The 22,917-nt window shown below is 41.4% G+C and overlaps 1 protein-coding gene across 5 annotated transcripts in view; it reads left to right on the top strand.

Moving 5' to 3' along the window:
- USP54 (ubiquitin specific peptidase 54) overlaps positions 1-22,917 on the top strand; it is a 103,390-nt gene that overhangs the window by 63,485 nt on the left and 16,988 nt on the right. For 4 of the 5 annotated variants that reach the window (XM_079975080.1, XM_079975081.1, XM_079975082.1 and 1 more), the window contains exons 5-17: positions 1,399-1,512; positions 1,631-1,713; positions 3,470-3,575; positions 4,044-4,190; positions 4,429-4,578; positions 7,182-7,350; positions 9,181-9,351; positions 13,986-14,111; positions 14,268-14,642; positions 16,832-17,057; positions 18,667-18,806; positions 20,286-20,459; positions 21,722-21,841. In XM_079975080.1, coding sequence (XP_079831206.1) covers positions 1,399-1,512; positions 1,631-1,713; positions 3,470-3,575; positions 4,044-4,190; positions 4,429-4,578; positions 7,182-7,350; positions 9,181-9,351; positions 13,986-14,111; positions 14,268-14,642; positions 16,832-17,057; positions 18,667-18,806; positions 20,286-20,459; positions 21,722-21,841 — 2,101 coding nt within the window. The remainder of the gene's footprint in view (positions 1-1,398; positions 1,513-1,630; positions 1,714-3,469; positions 3,576-4,043; positions 4,191-4,428; positions 4,579-7,181; positions 7,351-9,180; positions 9,352-13,985; positions 14,112-14,267; positions 14,643-16,831; positions 17,058-18,666; positions 18,807-20,285; positions 20,460-21,721; positions 21,842-22,917) is intronic. The other variant, XM_079975084.1, reaches the window with a different exon arrangement.

The raw sequence follows: 22,917 nt of genomic DNA, 5'->3' as shown, positions 1-22,917 counted from the left end.
ATTTAACAACTATTTTAACCCATCTAAACAGCTGTATGTTTGCGAATAAGACTGTGAGAAAAGCCACAGTTTGGGGCTTAAATAACGATAGCATTAAATTCTACTAATAATATAGTTTAGCCTTCACTCTCTTGCTCTCTCGCTGTAGAAGCATAATTTTAAAATATCAGATCTTTGAAGCATCTCTTACATACCGTAAATCCTTCAAACGTCCATTGTTCTAGAAACAATCATGTCAGCTGTTAAGAAAGTGATATTTCTTGAATTCAGAGACACTGTTGTGATAGTACTGGCCAAGTCATTGTGTTAATTTTACCAGGAAGAGAAAATGTTATATCTGGCATAATTTAATGTCTCTGCTTGGTGCCTAGTGGGTTGCATCTGCTCCCTTATTTTGCTATTTTAGATGATTCTTGCCACTAACACCTGCCATATATTTACCATTTTCTTAAAAAACAAACCCCTATAACTAGTTAAAGTTTTGAGGTACAGTATTTATTCTGTTTGTAATGTCAGTGTTTTGCGTATCTCTGTTTTCTCGGGCTTTTTGTGCATGGTATCAAGACTTAATTGAACTGGGAAATCTTAGTTGATATGGCTCCTGTTTCCCTGTGATTTTGGCTAGGTTTGTGAAGCTGCCTTTCTATATCTGCTGATGAAAAGGGGGAAGTAATATTAATTAGCAGTCACTTGCATATTGTGTACCCATACTCACAATAGTAAAAGGATATGTCATAACTGGTTATATAAAACCCACTTGTAATGTTTTGTAGCTAAAACTGGAAAAGGATAGGAACTCAAGACTTGCCAAGCCAGCTTATAGATGCTAACAAATACAGTATACAGTTTGTGTCATCACAAAATGTGATATTTGCTAGCATTGCAAGCTGGTAGGCTGACATAAAGGTTGTGGATGGAGAATGCAAATAGGTTCCCAATTAAACCTTATAACAACTTCATTACTTCACTTTCTTTCCTTAAAAGGTATGTCAGTGCTGCTTAAGCCAATATTATATGTACTTGAGAAATCATTGAACAAAAGATAATGACATTATACCAGGTCAGTAAGCAGATAGCTAGGCTCTGCCTGTCACCCTTTGTCAGCCCACTATTTAGATGCTGCTTTGTATTTCAGCCAAACCACTGACATTTGAATATTTGTCAAAATTAATAATGGCAAAACCTGAAGATTTGGTGTAACATCCAATATGGATGGAATACAGGGTAGCTTTCTGAGTTACATTAACTCATTCTTGACATTAGCTGTCAAGCTCCTAAATTCTTAAATAAATTTAGAATACTTAGAAGGTACATCCCACCTGACCCTAAAATGTCACCTTTGTCTTTTTGAAATTGTTGAATAATTCTTATTTTTATTTCCTCTCTCCCTGGCTGCAGGAAAACCTCTTAATGCGGATTCACTTTCACATTGCAGATGAATCTAAAGAAGACATCTGTACTGCCCCACACTGCATTTCACATCAAAAGTTTGCAATGACCCTATTTGAGCAGGTATGGTACAACATAACCATCCCAAACCAATTCAATCCTGTGATATAGAAATGTGGAAATGTGCATGAGAAACTGTTTTCAGTTTTGACTACTGACGGTTTTTATTTCTCTGATTTAGTGTGTTTGTACCAGTTGTGGGGCCACCTCTGATCCATTGCCCTTTATCCAGATGGTACATTATATCTCAACCACTTCACTCTGGTGAGTCTCAGTTCTTTGCAATGGAAAAGAAAAGGAAAAAAATTCCTTTTGTCTTATCTACATTACATAACATACCATATATGTTATGTATATTATTGATAATTGGCCCCCAATTCATGATATAATAATACTTTTCAGATATCTTTTATTTATATTATAAAAGCATTTGTATACCTCCTTTTAGGCTCTCAAGAGGACGCCCCTCCCTGTGTTTTACAGCACTAAAATTATAAGAGGTGCTTGCTGGATCAGGTCCATCTCGTCCACCATCCTGTTCTCACAGTGATTGACTTGCAAGGAAACTTGCAAGCAGGATTTAAGCACTCTCCCCTCTTGTGGTTTCCAGCAACTGGTATTCAGAAGCATTGCTGCCTCAAACTGTGCAGGCAGAGCAATAGCCATCATGGCTAATAGCCATAGATAGCTCTCTCCTCCCAGGAATTTGTCTAATCCTTTTTAAAAGCCATCTCAGTTGGTGGTCATCACTGCCTCCTGTGGGAGTTCCATAGTTTAACTGCGCATTGCGTGAAGAAGTGCTTTAGACAATTAGAATTAAATTTTTAAAATATGAAAACCAGAGGGAAAATGAGATAATTTTTACACTGCATGATGTGATTTGATTAAATATACAAATTAAACAACATGTGGACAAGAAATACCTACAACTTATATTGCAATATGGTGTAGACAAGTGGGCACTGCTCATTAGCTCGCTGCTATTATTCTGTATTTTCCAAGTTGATTCGTTGAACAATTCATTGAACTGGTCTACTGTAATCGCTTCATTATTATGTTCCGTAAAATAATATGTTTAGTATTTTACACTCCTCCCCGCCCCCCCGTGGCCCTTTTTTTTGTCAGTCGTCTCATGTTTTATGATTTATGTGTGTGCAATTTTGTAACAGGAAAATAATAAATAAAATATAACAAACAGAGAGCATTAAATCAAGCTAACAAAACAAAGCTGCAAGCAGGTAGGAATTAAAATAAATCAAAGGCATGGCAAATTAAGAAGACCTGCCTAAAAATCATTATTGAGGAGACTTGTCTCTTGGGAGGGACTTCCATAGCTGAGGGGCTGCAATAGAGAATCTGATCTTTTTTGCATTTTAATTGGCACAAATGTGGCTTTGAGTATTTTAGAAAAGGCAGCATAATGTAGGAAAGAAAATGATTAAAACAATGTGTTATAAGTATTCACCCTTGAGGAACTTGTTACTGTATGTTTACATGACTAACAAGTTCCTTTCTGATCAAATTAGTAACTAATCTCTCCCTTTCTCTGTTACTGTAGTCTTCCTCCCAATCGACATTAAATGTAAGCTCTTTTGGGGGAAAGGAACTGTCCTCCTTGCTTAACTTGTTTTCTAAAGCTGTGTGTATTCTGAAGCTTTTATCCAAATATTATATTGCAAGAAATGCACACAAAAAGTTGGGGATAAAATCTTAAGAGATTTCAATTAGTTTTCAACATTTGTAGGATGTGGAGGAGCAGAATAGTGTATCCAATACAGGGCAGTGAGCCGGCCGTTAAGTCCTTCATTGCTAAAAGCATCACTCGGATGCACATTAGATTCTGAATCATATGTTGCCCATGCACATGTTTCTGTTCAGCTTGTGAGTTTGATTTTTAAGCTGAGACTCTGTACTTCTACACCAGATCTTAGGATAAATACGCTTTATTAAAGTATTGATCACAGACCAAAGTCTAATGTTTTTAATTCTTGCTCTATACATTTCCCCCCTCAACTTAAAGCAATCAGGCAATTTGCATGCTGGAAAGACGGGAGAAACCCACTCCAGATATGTTTGGAGAGCTGCTACAAAATGCCAGCACCATGGGGGACTTGAGAAACTGTCCGGTGTGTATATGCTGTTTTCCTTTAATAGAAGCAGTAGACTGAATGGTATCTACTGAAATCTGTGTCTGCCTGTATCTAATTGTAGAATCCGCCATGTCTTAATTCATCAGCATACTAGAAATAGTAGAAAATATTCCTGGTTTCATAATGGAAATTGTACAAGTTTGTGTATGACTGTCAATTGTCAATATTGTCAATGTTCTAACCGGGTGAGGTTTTCTGACTCCCTCCTTGTTTCATATTGTCAGTTTACTTAAACTCACTGTGGGTGCTTCCAGACAAAGAAACTTGCACCACCTAAACTTGTATTTGCTTTGTGAATCAGTTACATTTCAAGCCCTTTCTGTCTTAGAGCAATATATTTAGGGTGGAAAGAGGTCAGGATTTGAGAGGTTACTAAACAACAGGAAGCCGCATTAATTCCAGTTTTAGTTAACCTGGGACTTTATTTGTTACTCTTTTTTTCAGAGCAACTGTGGGGAAAAGATTCGCATTCGTCGTGTACTGATGAACTCTCCCCAGATCATCACTATTGGGCTGGTGTGGGACTCTGATCACTCTGATCTGGCTGAGGATGTAATTCACAGCCTGGGCACCTGTCTTAAACTGGGAGATGTAAGTCCATTGCATCCTGTAGCAATATGTCTCTTCTCCTTTTTTGTTTTTTGTTTTTGTTTATGCCAGTGCTGTTAAATTTTTGTTCCTTTTTACTATCAAATGGACTGCATGGGCTAGATTTAAGGTTGAGCTAAATAGTTAACTTCCTTTCTTTTCTTTTTAGAAGAAAAAATAATAATGACCTTTCCATACAAAAAACTACATTTTTTTGCTTTTTCCTCTCCTTTTTTAAAAGCTTTTCTTCAGAGTAACTGATGACAGAGCAAAACAATGTGAACTGTATTTGGTTGGAATGATCTGTTACTATGGAAAACATTACTCTACCTTCTTCTTCCAAACAAAGATCCGCAAGTGGATGTACTTTGATGATGCTCATGTCAAAGAGGTAAGAAAATTACATTTGCTTATTTGAAAGTTCAGTAAAGACGTTTGGGTGTTTGTGAGAATGTGGGTCTATTTTGTTTTTCCTAAAGATTTTTAGATCATTTTAGGATGGGTTTTCACATATCAGCTCATACTTGCTTTACCTCATGCAACTTGTTCTTGTACAGCTTTCGTTTATTTCCAGGGATCTCGTGCTGGAAACGTGCAAAGTAAGCTGTGCTTATTGCTTCTAAAAGTGTCACTCACTAGGAAGGCACTTTATTTTTGAGAGCAGAGGCTGGTGTTCATGTAACGGCTGCTATATGGAGGGCATATTAAATCACTTCATGCAGTGGCTTTCCATGTAGTGAATGGTTACAGATTATTATTCTAGGGAAACTACATATCATTTGAATAAAACAGAAATGGGCTGTCTCCCTATAGCAATATGTGTTCTGGTCCATATATCTAGAGAGCTGTGCAGGGCAAAGGCAGGTTCTTATAGAAAAGTGATCACTTAAAAAGGAAAAAGAATGATGAGTGTGAGGGGAGGGTATCAGAGAAACATGGAGGAGAGCAGAAAAAATAGGAGGCTTACTTAACCACACCTTCCTTTTGACTATACATGATGGATGCCCTTTCTGATATATGTTCCCCCCGCAGCATGTGTAATATTTGGTTGTGTGATATATGAGTGGTATTTCTTTCTAAGTTTGCATTGTCCATTGCTGAAATTGTTCCTGGCTGGCAGTGCTGCTTGTGTCTACATTTCAAATACCTGTGGACTTGTATACAGCACAGCCACCAATGCCTGATATCATGACACTTCGTGCATTGCTCAGAGTGCAACGTTTGGGTTACTTGTTTGCCTTCCTGCATCAGATTGGAACCCTTCAATTTATAAGCTTTATGTCTTATTCCCTTCTTCTCAGGTGTTTCTGTACAGCTGGCTTTTGCAAAGCTTGTAGCTGAATGAATCATAAATAGCTTATGTAGTTCACCCATCAGCGGCCTGTTCCAGCTGGTTCCCCATTCTTGTTCTTTCTACAAAATGAAATACAACAGACTGCAGCAGATGTTGGCTAGTGCAAACATGCCATCATTTAAGCATGCTGTTTCCTAATTAGAAGTTCTTCTCTCTTGCTGCTCTGGATGAAGTACTTGCCATGAAATCCATCAGTTTGAGCATACAGTTCACTTTGATATTCTCTGTGGTTCTCATCTTCTGTTCCTACTTGTCAAAAGCCAAAAAGTAACAAAAGGAACCATCCTATTGCAATGTGAATATTCACAACCCCTAAAAGAGGAACTTTACCTCTTTAATTTATTTTTGGTTGTCTTTCTCTGCTGTAAATTACCTGTATTTAAAAAACATCCCTGTGTAAGGATAAAATGCATTTTAAGGTGCTTACTTCAGTGCATGTCTATGAAGTACAGGTGGTGACCATTTTGCATGGGGGTTCCGTTCTTGGCCCCCATGTGCATCAGCGGAGTGTACATAAGCCTGCCCCACCCTGTTCTGTCACCCATTCTGCTCTCTTCTGGGTCCAAAAGGACCTGCACATCAATTGGACATGTGTATAATAGTCACCACCTGTACAAAACAGAGTAGTGGTTATTGGAACACTCAGAATGCTACTTGTATTTTGCATGCTATACAGATCCTTTTCTGTATATTCCTTCTGATGGACATCAAGCCTTTGATCTTGAAAGTATGTGCAACTCAGATTTAAATAATTAAGAGGTTTTGTCAACAGTAAATACTCATTGGCATATCATTTTCATTTTTAAGGCTTTTCAACTCATTTTATATTTCGGAACGTTACTCCATTGCTACATTAAATCTTTTGTATGTAAGTTCATAATGGTTAATCAATGTTTGATTCCTGCCTGCCTCTCTGCCAAGACCAATGTCTTTTTCATATTATGGTGGCAAAGGAGGGAGGCTGAGCAATTCTGGCAAGGGACCAGGAGATTTAGAGTAGTAGGTCCACAAGCACATCCAAAATCCTATTGGCTCATGCCAGCCACATGGAGGGTAAGGTGGTACTTTAAGCTGGTGAAACTGGAGGACTGGGCCTTTAAGCAGATCCATGTAGCTTTGAATCCATCATATAAAAAGCTACCCCCACCCCTACCCTGAAATGGTCCATTTCAGAATTTCCCACTGGCTACTGCTGGTGAAAAGGCTACTGCATGCTGTCCTTGTCCTCAACTACCAGCTTTTTGTCTGCATGAAGAAATCTGCTCATGAGAATACAAATTATCACTAAAATCTTTAAATCACATAGCCTTTAAGAATATCCACTAAGGGCAATTCCAAAAACCTAAAAGTTCTTGCTCAGGTTTGTTTTAGGAGATGCGTCCCCAAAACCCAAACCCCTCTCCAGCGAATATTACATTTGCACATAGAGGATGCTGGGGCCGGGGGGAATCAGATTTCGTGATTTTCTCCCAACTGTAAGCATTAACACTCATTCAAAAGAAATAAAAGAGAATTATTTTTAATGTAACCTAAGTCAGTGTGAATCTCGGTTGACTACTGGTGTGTTAAATTTTATCGTAATTCCAACTAAATGCAGGTAACCTCCACTAATGTGTTTTGAACTTTTACAAAAATTTCAGATAGGTCCGAAATGGAAAGATGTTGTGACCAAGTGCATTAAGGGTCATTATCAGCCCTTGCTACTACTATATGCAGACCCGAGAGGAACTCCAGTGTCAACGCAGGACCTTCCCACACAGGTGGACCTACAACAGTATAGCAGGACCTACTATGATAGTGAAGACTCAGGTAATCTTTGAGCACTCTAGTTTCAGAGTTTTGCGTGTATTTTTTGCCAGTTACCAAGATTTATGGTGTGTTTGCCTGGTGAAATAACAGAAAGCAGAGGAGTCGCAAAGAAATCTTGCTGGATAAGAGATGGTGTTGAAGTGTTCTCCAAAACTGAGTATACAAATAAAATACCATTTTTAAAATCCAGAATTTCCAATGTGACTTGGAATCATTTGTTAATGTTAGGCTGCCGCAGTGCAGGTTATGGCCTTCTGGTGAATCCTCAGGTGCTTAGATTTCATACTGAAAAACACAAGAGGGAACAGACAAGGACTTGCAGAGGAGCAAGGCAGAAGTCAGGGGCAAGTGATTCTCTAAATTCTTCTGCCTACCTGTTCTTTTCCCCACAAGGAATTGACCATTGCACAGGGTTAGATTGGGTTTAGATAACATTTCACCTGAGCCCAGTTCCTGTCTTGCAGCAGCGTCTGTTCACACAGTTGCCAATCACTGTAGGTTTGATGTTTTCGCTTTTGCCAACCCTTGGTGAAGCTTTTGCAACCTACTTGTATCCTCACCCTTTTGTCATTTTGCTGCTGAGCTACATCTTGAAGTCTACTGAATTCCTGATTTGGAAGCAGGAAATCTTCCCCTAAATTCCTGTTCTTGAGGAACAAAGGAGGGACTATTTTCTCACTTGTTTTTATGGGTTTGACTCATCATTTTTATGGGTTGGGCTCATCATTCTGAACAACAACAGCTCCACAAGGAAGGGCAAATCACGACTAGCTCTTCCTCCTGCCTTGAAGACTGGAGGGCATAACTCAGCAGCAATTAATTCCTTCATTTCATCTTTGAGAAGAGGAATGTATAAACTAAAAATTCATTTCCCCCCCCCAATGCTTTCCATGTATCATGTGAGGTAGCAAAGGCCCAGGGAGATATATTCATTATTCTCTTGAATACTTGCCACTGCTAGAGCATCTTTCAGATGCACCGTAAGAGCTTTCCATTTGATGAACTGTTTGGTGTGGCAGGGAGCTAGGTTAAAATGCTACATCTGTCCCAGTGCTATAGGATCATTTTCAGTTGATTTCGACTTACTTGTGGTAATGCATCCAGCCATTTGCCCTCTGGCCCCCTTCCCTTCCTGACTGGTTGAAGTTAGTTGGAGGGGGATGATCAGGTAGACCAAGGGTGTTGTGAACACATCATTGTGTGATGGGGTGCTGCCTGCAGCCCTTAAGGAGGTGGTGGTGTCCCCTCCAACCCAATGGTGTGTAATAAGTACTGTCCGGTCACCAATACCCCATCTTGAACAACTTGTGTGCAGGATACTTTAAGTGCCACCTGAGTCCTTATATCCTAGCTTGATCACTCAGTTCATCCAGAGTCCGGCTGTTAGTGTCGCCAGACCCATGCTGTGGAATAGTCTTCCTGCATAGATTCGGACATCTCTTGAAGACCTTTTAAGGCCAACAGGCTATTCAGTAGTTTAAACTTTTGCAAGATGAGATGCTTATTTTGTATTGGTTTATGCTATTTTATTTTGTATTGTACTTGCATATTTTGCTGTACACCACCTTAATATTCTAGATGAGTGGGTTTTAAAAAAGTATTTTGTATAATAAGAGTTGTTGTGTTTTTTTGTAAGGTAATTAAAACATTTCCTGTGCTTTTGAGGAAATTTATCAGTTGCAAAAAAAGGTTGTTCTTGGCTGCACTGAGATATGTTATTATGCACAGTGGTTGTTGTACATCATTGTATAACACTTCTCAGTTACTGTTTTCCATCTTAGCCCTTTTCAGATTTGCCCTTCTAATTCTCCTATCATTTCTTTTTATCAGGGCGTGAGCCTTCTATCGCAAGTGACACTAGGACAGACTCTTCTACAGACAGCTATCCCTATAAACATTCCCACCACGAATCTGTGGTCAGTCACTTCTCTTCTGATTCTCAGGGAACTGTCATTTACAACATGGAAAACGATGTAGCTTCACAAAGCAGCAGGGACACAGGTAATCATTTTCTTCATTAAACGCAAACACAAAGTTGGCCTTATTATGAGCTACACAGAGCCACATGGCTTAAGGCAGCAGATCCGGGGTGGGGGTGAGGGTGGTGGCATTTGTGCTGTCTGAGCTCCCATATGCCTCCTGCAGGGCCACCCACCCAAGTTCAGGCGATCAAGTGTCTTATCAGAGTAGGAATTTTTCAAAGGTCTGCTGGGCTGCCAGCCTGCCTGTCAGATCCTTAGAGCTGTGCTTCCCTCTCCTTATTTCTTGGGTTGGGACTATGAAAACAAAGCCATTGAAAGATATGAGCTGGGTTTTCTGCAGCTGTAGGAAAAATCAGCAGTATCTGTCAATGGGTGGGCATTTACTATCACCCAATCCAGCTCAATTAAGGAAGGAAAATGAATGGTAGAAGGTAGGTGAGCTGAGGGGGAGCAGGTGAACACTAAGCAATGGGCTAAAAGCAATGGGAATAGTTGAAGACAAGAAACAATTTACTTTACTTTCTTCTCTCTGTGATTCTTTGATCCGCTTGTTGCTGCTTGCCTTTTGCTACCTGTTTTGTCATTCTGTTGTGCGTTCCCATGCTTTGGATTATGGTCAAAGCTTTGCAACCCGCCAAGCATTGGATATGGGTGTTGTGAAAATAAACTGTTCAGAGCCAAAATAGTGCAGTGTGCTAGTGGACCTGAATATGAAAACCCAGGTTCAAATTCCCACTCAGACATGAAGCACTTGTGGGATGACCTTGGGCCACTCCCCCTTTCTCAGCCCAATCTAATTCACAAGGATGTTGTGAGGATACAGCGTGGAGGAGACAACTGCTACCTGATCTTCGTTGAAGAAATGTAAAATATAATTGCAACACATGAATATGCTGGTGTGAAATGAATAAGGAGCTCCTTTGGATGTGGCCCAGTCTGCTCCATCACCCGCAAGAGGGAGTTGCTGAATAATTAAAACACCAGCAACACAGCATTACACAAAATATATTCAAAACAATGTGTTGTTTTCCCCACACCAGGCTTTATTTCTGTTGGTTCTGTTTTCATGGTTTGCAAATGTTTGAAGTTTTAAATATGCTACAGTAATAGGCTCCCAGCCCTAATAAGAGAGGAAGGTGAGCCAGAAAAGGGAGCTGAAGCAGGTATCACTTCTATGTAAACATGTAATTAGTTGCAATTAACTAATTCACCCTGTGCATCCTTACCTGCTGAGTTACCTGGTGCCCTGTGTAGTTCCGATGGTGATCAGAAGAGTTCATGCTGGGTCCAGTATATGTAATCTTTGTATCTATAAGTTCTTTCAGTTGCCATGGGAACCATACAGGCTGGTGAACAGCAAACATGAAATCTTTTTCTTTCAAAATATTTATGCTTAAGGACTTTCTCAAAGCTTGCCCTTGTCAAAATTTTGTATTGTTTCATCTCTAAATTTCAGGTTCACTTATTACTTTCCCTTGAAGTACTGGGAGGGGCGGTTATCTCCTCCTATTGGCTATGGGCAAATCTAGAATCATAGAATCATAGAATCCTAGAGTTGGAAGAGACCACAAGGGCCATCGAGTCCAACCCCCTGCCAAGCAGGAAACACCATCAAAGCACTCCTGACATATGGTTGTCAAGCCTCTGCTTAAAGACCTCCAAAGAAGGAGACTCCATCACACTCCTTGGCAGCAAATTCCACTGTCGAACAGCTCTTACTGTCTAGTTACTGGGGCTCCGTTAGAAAGAGAGTTGTAGGCAGATAGTGATGCAAAGATACGTTCCAGACCTTATGGGCAATTTTTAAAAGTAACATCATCGTTGTTGTTTCAATGCCACTTTTATAGAAACAAATCTAAAGGCGTTTTACAAAACCTTAAAACATCAAATAAAACTGTGCAGAATAAAACAAATCACTGCATCCAGATGACATCTACTCTGAGAGGACTTAAATAACTCAGATAGGAAGCTGTTGATCTGACAAAAATATGTAACTTTCCCCTAAGATTGGTCTTCATAATGGTGGACTAGAAAATGGCCATTGCAGTGCTCTCTCTTTCTTTTTTTAAAGTAATGGGGCAGGTGGCGGCGGCGAGAAATGCAGAAAATTGCAAGCCAGTTAGCTTAACATCTATTCTAGGTAAATTGTTGAAACACACATTGCTAAAGATAAATTTATCAAGCATATGGAATAGAGTGATGGACAAATCTTGCTGAAGAAGGATCAATATGATTTTTGTAAGACAAATTTTATCTCACTAACTTTTTAGATTTTTGTTAAGTGTTCTAGTGAGCCCGCTGATCTTCTTTTAATTGGGGAAGGGAGGGAATCTGGAACGGCACAGCCATTGCCGAGAGCAGAAATGCTCCGAGGTTTTCCTGATCAGTTCGTACAGCTGGCTGATGACACAGTGAGTCAATGCCAGTACTAGGGCACAGCAGAGGCATTTGGGATATTAGGTTGGGGGTGCGAAGAAGGTAGTCAGGAGGGAAACCAAGCTATAATGTAGCAAGCTTGATCATCTGTGGTACGACTGGAAGTTTAACCATAGTTTGTTAACCAAAGCATGACTTAGCGTCACATGCAAACCAGACCATTGTTGGGTGGGGGGTAAGTAAGGGACAGATGATGGGAGCTGTATGAAATTATGCATGGTATGGAGAAAGTGGATAGAAACCCCTTGGGGTTATCTCCAGGGTCATCTGGAGAAGATGGATGGTGGGAGATTCAGGACAGGCAAAAGGAAGTACTTCACAAAACACACAGTTATACTTCAGAATTCCCTTCATAAAATATTACCATTTTGATGGCCACTAATTTAGACAGCTTTAAAAGGTCATTGAACAAATTGATTGAGGATAAGGCTAGCCAAGTCTCCTAATCATGACATCATGACATAGGAGATGTTGGAGAACAACTGTGGCAGAGGACTGTTGTGTTCAGGCTCTGCTTTTGGGCTTCCCATAGGCACTTGACCGACCACTGAGAGAAACAGGATGGTGGACTATATAGGCTTTTGGTCTCATCCAACAAGGCTCTTCCTACATTCTTTGCATACCATGTTGTTATAGAAGAGCTCAGGTATGGAAAGGGAATATATACGTATTTGAGAAGATAAGAGGAAGTTCTTCTGAGCTGTAAGGCAGAACTGCAAGAAAACAAAAGTAGAAAACGATCCCTTCCCCTTCTTGTTACATACATTATTAAATGTATTTTCAACCTTTTCAGACTTGATTCCCCCTCCCCCCATTATTATCTTACACAATATGCTGAATTTCTGAACTGGGGTGGCCAACCTCTGACTTTCCTAGATGTAGCTGGACTCTAGTTCCCATCAGCTCTAGTAGTCAGGAAAGAGGGCAGTTGTAGTCTAGCAACATCTGGACCAACCACAGGTTCTCCACCCCTGTTCTCAACTGGGCTGATAGCTGTGGTATGATACCAAGAAATGACCGTAAGTGCAGCAGGAGGAAGAGTGAAAGATAGTGTCAGAGCTGCCTCTAGGTCCCAGCTCACAGAGGACCAACGCTAGGCTGTAGTTATGTACAAAAGTCTTTATTGAGGTTCAGTTTCCATTTCAAAGCCGTAGCACGCAGCTCTACGTCTTAAAGCCTAGACCGGCGAAGTACCGTCTGAGTCTCCTCCCCTATGACACCAGTTTAAGATCCTAGCTCTGCTCCAGCTTTTACGCTGCTCTCTCCTCCTCTGGGTCCTCCTGCCCGCTGGGGCACTGCCCTTTCTGGACTCTTCCGACGCTGAGTCGCTTAGCTCCTCCCCCTCCCTCCGGCGGGCTTTAGGACCCGGTTCCCAATCCTCACTCTCTGCTGTCCCGCGCTCCTGTACATTTGAACTTGCCTCTCGCGCCAACCCAGTGACCTTCCTCCTGACCGTTACACTGCTTCTGTCACTGCTTCCCTCTTCCGGGATACTGGCCGGATCTGACCTCTCCTCCGTTGTCTGACTCCCTGATGGAGGTGTGGTCAGCCCTGCCTTATCTTCTCTCCCTGGTGGGGAATGCACTGGCCCCGATCCTTGGGACTCTTCCCCCCCACTCTGCTCTGGTGGGGAAGCTGGTCCTGATTTCCAAGTACTGCTCTGGGAGTCTCTGCTCCCCCCTTGCTCCTGGGGCGTTCCCCTTGGGAACCCCCTACCCCTGGCCACTGGCGCCCCCTTCTGTGAATCTTCCGATTCGCTGGAGAGGCTCATGGAATCCCTCGGTCCACTGTCCTCTTCTCCTACGCTCCCCTCGGATTCCTCCCCCTCGCTCTCCATCTCCTCTCCTCCCTGTGCCTCTGCTCCTGAACCCCTGACAGATAGGTATTCACATTTGCTTGGAGAGATGCATGAATTCTGTCTGTTAGTATGGTAGTACTGAAAGGTGCTAGTGGCCCCGGAGGATTTTGAGCCAAAGCTCAGTGCATTGCCTCCTGTCCCTCTGAATTAGCTATTTAACTTACCACATCTAGATGGATAGTTGCTTTTATTATACTGTAACTCTTTACTTCCAGATACACTTACTGAAAGCTATTCATTTTACTCAGCTCTAGCATTAACCGGCAGTTTGTGGGGAGTGAAAAAGGTCTGCTATTCTTAGAATGCAACACAGCCAATTGGAATGCTCTTTCCATCTGAAGTATATTCTTTTCTTTCAGGACACCTGACTGACAGTGAATGTAATCAGAGGCATATTTCCAAAAAGGGTTCGCTGACAGACCGCAAGAGGAGTTCCAGCAGGTCTCGGAAAAAGGGAGATGAATCACAGCCGTCAGGATATCACAGTGAAGGCAAGAAGAATGGTTTAATTCTTCTGTGTGTCTGTCCAGCATAGATCGAATCTCTTCTTTTGCCTCTGCCAGTTTAGAAAGATGATAAAAGTACTGTTAATTTAAAAGAAAGTTATGTAGCTCACACTGTCTTCTGCTTCTATTCTTGAGCTGCAGGGGAAACATTGAAGGAGAAACAAGCCCCCAGAACTGCCCCTAAGACATCCAGCAGTACCAGCAGGCTAAGGGAATTTAAAGAGACTGTCAGCAACATGATCCACAACAGACCATCACAGACAAGCCAGGGCTCTCCACGAACAGGGAAGGATCAGGCTGAGATACAGTCACTGCCCAGAGCTCTGCCTGCTCTGTCTCGAGACTGGGAAATGGAGAGCACAAGCAGCGAATCCAAATCAAGTTCTTCTAGCAAGTACCGTCCAACTTGGAGACCCAAAAGGGAGTCACTGAACATAGACAGCATCTTCAATAAAGAAAAGAGGAGACAGTGTGGTTACACACAACTCAGCCCCTTCTCTGAGGATTCAGGTAAGAATTTGGGAGAGGTGTGGGTTGGGAGAGTATGAAAAATGCATTCATTTTTTTATTAGTCACTATGTAGAAACAATCGATAACATTGTTAACTATTATGCATAGCCAGTACATTTTCTTAGGCTGTATCAGATGAATCTGTGAGGGAAGCCTGAATTATCCTTTGTGCCATTTTGACCCTGTGAACAACGTGTTTGCTGAAATATTTCAAACACACTCAAAGGTCTATATTTTCATTGTGAGAGGTCCTTTCGTCATTCCCTTTCACTTTTCTATGCAAAACACAGCAGTCATATTTTGCTTTTTTTCAGCTGTACAATAATTTAGGACGCTAGATTAGAAAAGCAGTTGAGGACAGCTACTCACTACTGTTTCTGTTGAATCTCTCTGACAGTGAAATTGACTGATACAGAATCAGCGAGTGACTAACCCTGGTTTTCCTCGAATAGAAAAGCCCTTTAATTGTCAAACCAAAACCCAGTCTTCAGTAAGGAAACATCAGAAACTATATTCTCCGTGTGAAAATGGAAGATGGGCGTACTTGCTAATCCTGCTCCTGCTTATCCATAATGGTTAGGGATGCAAACTTTTTTTTTAAAGCAAGAAACCTGCACAAGGAATGGTGAAGACATTTTGAAGTGGTCTCCACTTCAGAGGTTTCAGAATTAGGGTTGCTTGCATTTAGGATGAAAAAAATTGAGGCTGTTTAATGGTGTAGCAAATGGATGGGAAGGAGGTAGTGGAAACTATTGATACGCTCTTTAAGAATTGGAAATTGCTGAGAATTCAATAGAAAAGGGAAAGGCATCTTTCTAGGTGAATTAAAGAAATCGAGACAGGAAGGATTGATTTACATAACCAATTTCTATCACCAAGTAGAAACAACTCATCTAAAGCATTTGTTTTAATTAAAAATAATTTATTTAGAGGCTTCTTTAACATGAATATAACCTTTATGCAAACTCAGGTGGCACCCTCCAAGATTCTGAAATACTTAACTTTAATAAAATGCTATACAGTGCACTGCTTATTTTTAGATAATAAGCCAATTGCAGGGATCAGGTAGCTGCAAAGCATAAAATAGGCGCAAAAAGGTCACTCAGATAAATCAGTGGAATAACAATTCTGACCTGACCTGGCCCTAATTTCAAGCCATAATCTAGGTATAGGATGACAGATTGTGACGATTTTCCTCACAGGACTTCCTTTGCCAAAGCAAGCAGCTTTTCATCATTGTTTATGGTTGTGTTTATTGTAAATCAAGAGCTACTTTCAAACATAGTGGCCACACTTGGTGCGCACAGTCCGCTAACTCATAATCTTAATTTGCTAGGTATTGATCTGCACAAAAAAAGATAATAAGCAGAGCACAATTAACAAGTTCTTTGCAAAACAATGCAGGAGGTTTTGTGGCTTGAAAATACTGCTTTGGTAATTGATGAGAGGTCATTCACAACTGAGCATACCCAGTGGGTTTTTGTTTACTTGCTTGCTTCATTCTGTTTGCTTAGGGTTATTTCCAGTCTCTATAGCAACTGACAATCTGTTAAGGGCAAGCTTATTTATCATGTTGATTTGTATTAAATCCAGATTTCATTTAAACCATTTTTAAAAAATATACTTTCAATATAACTTATTAAAAACCCCAATTTAAATCTGATTTCCAAAATATCGTCTTTTATCTATCATCATAGTTATCTCTTAGGGGACCTCTATAGAGTCAGGAAGAGGAGCCTGTGGTCCTGCAGACATTGTTGGATTCCCATTAGCCCCAGTCATTCTGGTCAGTTATCTGGGACAATAACATCTGGAATCATAGAATCATAGAGTTGGAAGAGACCACAAGGGCCATCGAGTCCAACCCCCTGCCAAGCACAAAGCCACAAAGAAAAGAGACTGGTTGCTTACCTGCAGTTGATGTTCTTCAAGTGGTCATCTGTGCAGTCACACAGCCCTGTTGGTGCTTCCCTAACCCCCCTGACCCCTCCCCCCCAAATCTGCTGGCAGTTAGAAAGAACTGAATGGAAAAGTCCTTGGCTCACCTCTTTAACCAAAGGTTCCTCGTATTTCTGGGAGGGAAGGGTAGTTGTTGGTTAGATAAGCAATCTTTCTAGGATGCTGAATTGTATAGAGAGTGTGACAGAATAAAATTTGATTCTTCATTCATGTTCTTTGTATCTTATCAGCTAAAGAATTTATGGAGGAGGAGCCAAAGGAGCCAATCTCCCAAACAAGATCAAACCAACCCAACAGGTATAAGCAATGGACTCTAGGTCGGGGTGCGCACTATATGATGGATCAACAACCTCGTCTGATCCAAAGGATGGAATCTGGCTATGAAAGCAGCGAACGCAACAGCAACAGCCCAGTCAGCCTGGACATGCCTTTATCAGAGAGCTCTAGCACCTCCAGGTAAGTTTCATAAAAATATAACCTGGTTCCAGTTTCAGCGCTCTAAAGCTCAGTTCACACATTACTCTCTTAATAAATCATCGCAAGATTTCCCTGTTAACCACATTGGGAGCTTACATGGAGAGATGGTCTGTAAATTAGAATAAATTAAAAATCTGCACAGGCCTTCCAAAGGCTTTCATGGCTGCTAAATTGACAACTGAAGAAGAGTAGAAAAAGAGTTTGGATTTGATATCCCACTTTATCACTACCCTAAGGAGTCTCAAAGCGGCTAATAATCTCCTTTCCCTTCCTCCCCCACAACAAACACTCTGTGAGGTGAGGCTGAGAGACTTCAGAGAAGTGTGACTGGCCCAGGGTCACCCAGCAGCTGCATGTGGAAGAGCGGGGAATCAAACCTGGTTCATCACCAGATTACGAGTCCACCGCTCTTAACCACTACACCACATTGGCCACAGGTGCATGTGTTGAAGGGATGCTTTTCATCTCTCACTTTGCCCCATTCCCCAAGCGGGCAGGGCAGCCAACATTTGCCAACAGTGCCCCACTATCTCTTGGAAAGAGGAACAAGGAAGTCCCAAACTGTTTACTTTCTTAGAATCATAGAATCCTAGAGTTGGAAGAGACCACAAGGGCCATTGAGTCCAACCCCCTGCCAAGCAGGAAACACCATCAGAGCACTCCTGACATATGGTTGTCAAGCCTCTGCTTAAAGACCTCCAAAGAAGGAGACTCCACCACACTCCTTGGCAGCAAATTCCACTGTCGAACAGCTCTTACTGTCAGGAAGTTCTTCCTAATGTTTAGGTGGAATCTTCTTTCTTGTAGTTTGGAACCATTGCTCCGTGTCCGCTTCTTGTTCCATTTGACTTTAGTTATTCCCACCCACTCTTTATGTTCTGTTCTAAACTGCAGGCAAGAGGAGCCGAGCAGCTAATATTAGAGATAACAGGGAGATAACAGGGAATGATAATTGCTGGGGAGGGATTTCCTTGTTTCTCTGTGCAGGGAAACAGTGTTGCTGGGGGACAGAATTGCCCACAGTAGCCAGATAAAGAAGCTTCTGTACCTGTTAAGAGGTTAATGTATAAACTATGCCTAGGATCTTGGAGTTTGAGATAAAATATAAATTCACTACAGTGTTGGAAGTAAACAAAACACCAGAGATTTCAGCCCCTTGTTCTTAATTTTAGATCATTCTATGGGAGTGCATTTTGGGGTTCTAAGGAGCCAGAATGCCATATGTGAAATACAGGCTAGGTCTCTAGCTTCTACTTTTAGGATCTCTATACTTCCGACTGAAAAGGTAAAAATGTTAACTAATGTTGAGGAAGGTATGGAAATCACCTTTTGAAGATCTGGCAGGTCTAAATCCATGGCTTCTAGGGCAAAGGCTATACAATAATACTGCACCTAAAGTGTAAAAAAGACTTGGGAGGGCAGGGGAGGAACAAAATGGGGAGGGGTGAGGTGGAAAGGGTTTGGTCAGGTGTGGAAAGTGGGTTGGCAAAGGCCTTTGTGAGTAGGTAGGGTTGGTGCATGGCACAAGCAAGGACAGCAGACCCCAGTAGTTCATATTAGAATAACCTTGCTTTTCTTTGGGTTAAAGAGATTCTCATATGAAGCGACCTGGAGCTTTTGTTCCTGCCTGGCGTAACATTCCCAAATCACATAGCAGCAGTATCTTGGAGGTAGAATCTGCACCAACTGCTAGTTGCTGGTCAAAGAACAAGCACGCCATCGGTAACGGTAAGGATTTATTTTCCCTCCTAAAGTACTTGCAGTCCTTGGAGCATGTTATTTCTATTACTCCCTCCACCTGCTGGTTCCCCCCCCCCCCCGATCTCACACAAGTAGAAGGCATCAGAGCTGTGGATATTCCTCCCTGTGTCACACTAGCACAAGCTCTTAGTATTGGCGGGAGAGTATCGTTGGCCCTCAACACCAAAAGAAAGGCTGGTGAAAGCTCAAGGGTTAGGCTGTGAGGGCTCAGAGCACCTGCAGTGCAAACAGAACACACTGCATACACAATTCGCTGAATAATCAGGCATATTGAGAAAGGAATGAATCTTTTCTCTTATACTTTCAGTTCCATTTATCAGAAATGCCACTTGACACGTTTTCAGTTGTATTATTTTTGCTTGGTGCTGTGGTAGTGGGGAAAATGAAAAGCAACCACAATTAGAAGTAGGCTGTTGTCATCCAGAAAAATACATGTTTTTTTTGTAAACAACAAAGAGCCTGCTGGTACCTTAGAGACTAACATTTGTTACTGCATAAGCTTTTGTGAACTCCAGTCCATACCATCATATGTATGAAGCGTTATCCTAAATTGCGGCATGGGTGGGTATCTGTCTGTACACACACACACACACACACACACACACACACTCCGAAATATATTTACCAGGTAAATCACTGTTTAGATGCCTGCTTTCATTTTCAGTCTATCCCACACTGCTACATCTAGGTGCAAGAGCCTTCAATGGTGGAGCAGTGGTCATAACCATGGTTTGTAAAAGCATGCTAAACAATAGTACAAACATTGTTTGCAAACCCGCTTCAAACTGGTTTCTAATTTGGGTTTATTGGCTAATTACAAGCTATGGTTGGTCACTTCATTGCAGCAACCACCCAGAAGTTGTAGGACTGCAACCCCCATCATTCCTTACCATCGGCCAAACTCCATGGGAGTTGTGAGAGTTGGAGTCCAACAGCCACAGAGTCCATAGGTTCCCAAGCCCTGCACCCCTGAACATAGTTAAGCTTTATTGGTTGTGGTTTATTATGATGTCTGAACAGAGAGAGAGAGAGAGAGAGAGAGAGAGTTTAATGTAGATTGAACTGAATTAGCAAAAGGAAATGGGGTGGATGAGAATCCCAAGGAACAGCCTATCTTTTCCAGACTAATTTGGGGAACAAGAAATTGTACAGCGGTTTGGGTTTTGTGGTGAAAGAATAGAAGGTATAGGAGATGATGCTGAAATTGCATGCCCAGCAAGTAGAGAGGTATTGGTGTGGGCAGAAATAGCAGGTTTTCACCTCCTTGATAAGTCTCATATTGGAAGTAATTGCTTGGTACAAACTTTGTATGAGCTATAGTAGATTTAAGAAAACTGACCAAGTTGTTTTTTTTTTTTGGGGGGGGGGGAGTGGCATCCTGGAAAGAAAACGGCATGTTTATTAACAAAATGTGGTGTTCTTGATTTTTTTTTTTTCCTTTTCAAGGCGGGGAGGTGCTTGTCTCTTCTAAGAGTGAACTGGATGAATTACAGGAAGAAGTGGCAAGGAGGGCCCAGGAGCAGGAACTTCGAAGGAAGCGGGAAAAGGAACTGGAGGCTGCAATGGGCTTTAATCCCCGCCCAAGCAGGTTCATGGACCTGGATGAACTGCAAAACCAGGGTAACATGTATGGGCAGGCTATCCATCTTGCACAGAAGCGGTAGGATTGGGGTTGGCTGATCTGTGCCTAGGTTGATAAATGGGGAGAGAATGGTTTACTACAAAGATCATTTCACACCCTTTGGGCATTGCAGTGTAACTTCTGTAGCAGTTTCATACGTACTTGCAGAGTTTGTTAGATGTGTTTCAGTAGAAAAAGGAGGTCCTTAGCTTTATTGATTTCCTTTCCTTTCTGTCCTATCATTGGATCCCAAAGGGCTCTAAAGGCATTAAAATAAGTGAAAATAAGTGAAATATTTTTTTACATTGGGGCTGCTGTCAAGAGTGAACTAGATGAATTACACCCAGAAGCTATAAAACGCCCAAGAATGAAAAACAAATATACAGATTTCCACTAGAGATAATATGTTTTGTGATACCTCTTATTCTGAAGTTTTTTTTCTGTCTATGTTATATCCACTTTTAAACAAAGTTCCTCAAAGTAGTTTACAGAAATGGAGTTAATAAACCAACCGCTCTAACCAGTAGTTTGAACTGAGCTTGAAAATGAACAGAGAGCTAGGGAAGCTGTTTTTAAAACCGCAAGGTATGTTCCAAACAATCAGTTCTGGTTAGTAGCGTTTTCACTGCATTGTACACAGGCTGTCATTTCTGAATAGTCTTCAAAGGGAGTCCAACATATAATATGTTGCAGTAGTTAATTTGGACGTTGCCAGGGCATAGATGACAGGTGGTTAAGCCATCTCAGTCCGGGAGGAGTCTCAGCTGGTGCACTAGCTTTAGATAATGAAAGGGACATCTGAAGTTGGTGCTGAAATTAACAGCAGTTTCAAACTGTGAATCTGACCCTTTAGGGGAAGAAGAAACTCTCCAGAGCAGGCTGAACAAATATTCTACCTTTTCTGGACTGAGCTTCAGTTTATTAGCCCTTATCCAGTTCATTACTGCTCCTGGGTTCCATATTTAGCCCACCCACCTCCTCCCTGTATTAGAGGAAAATGAAGGATAAAACTGGATATCATCAACATACTAATGATACTTGCTTCTTAATCCCAGGATAGCTTGGCTGCATTTGACCCACAGTTTTCCTTCTCTTTCTCTCTGCTGTGCTTGTGATTCTGAGAAGGGTCTGCTATTCAAAATGTTGCAGAGCTAAGGTTGCTCTGCGTTAGGGAGGGGATGTTGTCTTTTGCTGAGGTGAAGCAGGGAAAGGAAACTTGAAAAGAATGTCAATGAAAATGAAGAGTGCTGCCCCCTTGCAGGGAGGACTGATGGCTTTGAGAGGTCTGTGCAGGAGGCAGATTCAGTCTTTGAAGAGTCACTGCATCAAGAGCAGAAGGGAGACTGTGCTGCAGCTTTGGCTCTCTGTAATGAAGCTATATGTAAGTAATTTTTAATTGCTTCAGCTTACCCCGCTTTTTGCAGTTTACTAATATCTAATATCATCACTTAGGAAAGTAAAACTGGACAGGTCAATGCAAACTCACAGTTGGAAAAAGCTTGTGTGTGTCTTAAAAGTGTATGGAAGCATCTTCTTTGTGAGCACCATCATCCCTGGAATTCAGTCCTAGCGTTTCCCCATCCCCTTTTCCGACTGGGGCTCCTTTTGAACTAAGGCAATAGAAAGAGGAACAAAAATGTTCCACTTGATGCCAACAGTTCTGACTGCTGTATTATTCTACCTCCTGCTTTCCAGCCGCCCGTCTCCCCCACAGCATACATTCCCCCCCCCCCAGTTCAGAGACTGGTTTCTCAAAAAGTTTAAATTCCCAAAGTACAGCATATAGTTGCCTGATCCCCCCCAGAAAGGAGAGAGTGTATGCTGTACCAATTGAAATTTTGTGATGGAAGAGGAGGCATCAGTGTTTCAATAAGTTTAAGACATGTGCTGTGACTTTTGGGAACATGTGCTGCTGCATTTCTTTATTTTGATACGTTATATTTTTGATTGGCTGACTCTTTCCCCACCCTCCATTCCCTTCTTGCTGGTTAGCAAGGTTGCAGACAAACTGATTTCTAATGTCATGGCTTTGGAAGGTTGAAAGTATTTCTTTTTGGAAGTCTGTTCTCATGGATTAAAGGAAACAAGAAGGCAAAACACAGACTTCACAAAGGCTCTGGTAGCAAGTGTCCCAACTGGCTATATCTTGGATTTCATATCCTGACCAGATTCATTTGTATATAGAGTATTATTACAGTATTTGGAGCTAAACACGGCCATTTGAAATGAAACAATTAGTTGCTTCAATGCATCAGGGAGTGACCCATGTCACAGAGAAGAGGGGGTTTCCTAAAAAAAGAAAAATAACAAAACTCAGCTTCGTATCTTTTCAGTTTTGATTAACCTGTTTGGACACATAGCTAACCTGAATGTGCATTAATGGGAACGGATGCATCCTTGTGGACTCTTCTGTGGCAGTATTTGCATGTTTCTTTTTTATGTTTTTGTTGCATCTTT

Source organism: Podarcis cretensis (genome assembly GCF_951804945.1).
Source record: "Podarcis cretensis genome assembly, chromosome: 5".
In the NCBI taxonomy this organism is placed as follows: domain Eukaryota; kingdom Metazoa; phylum Chordata; class Lepidosauria; order Squamata; family Lacertidae; genus Podarcis; species Podarcis cretensis.
Note: the sequence above shows the minus strand (reverse complement) of the source record. Positions and strands in the feature narration are given on the sequence as shown.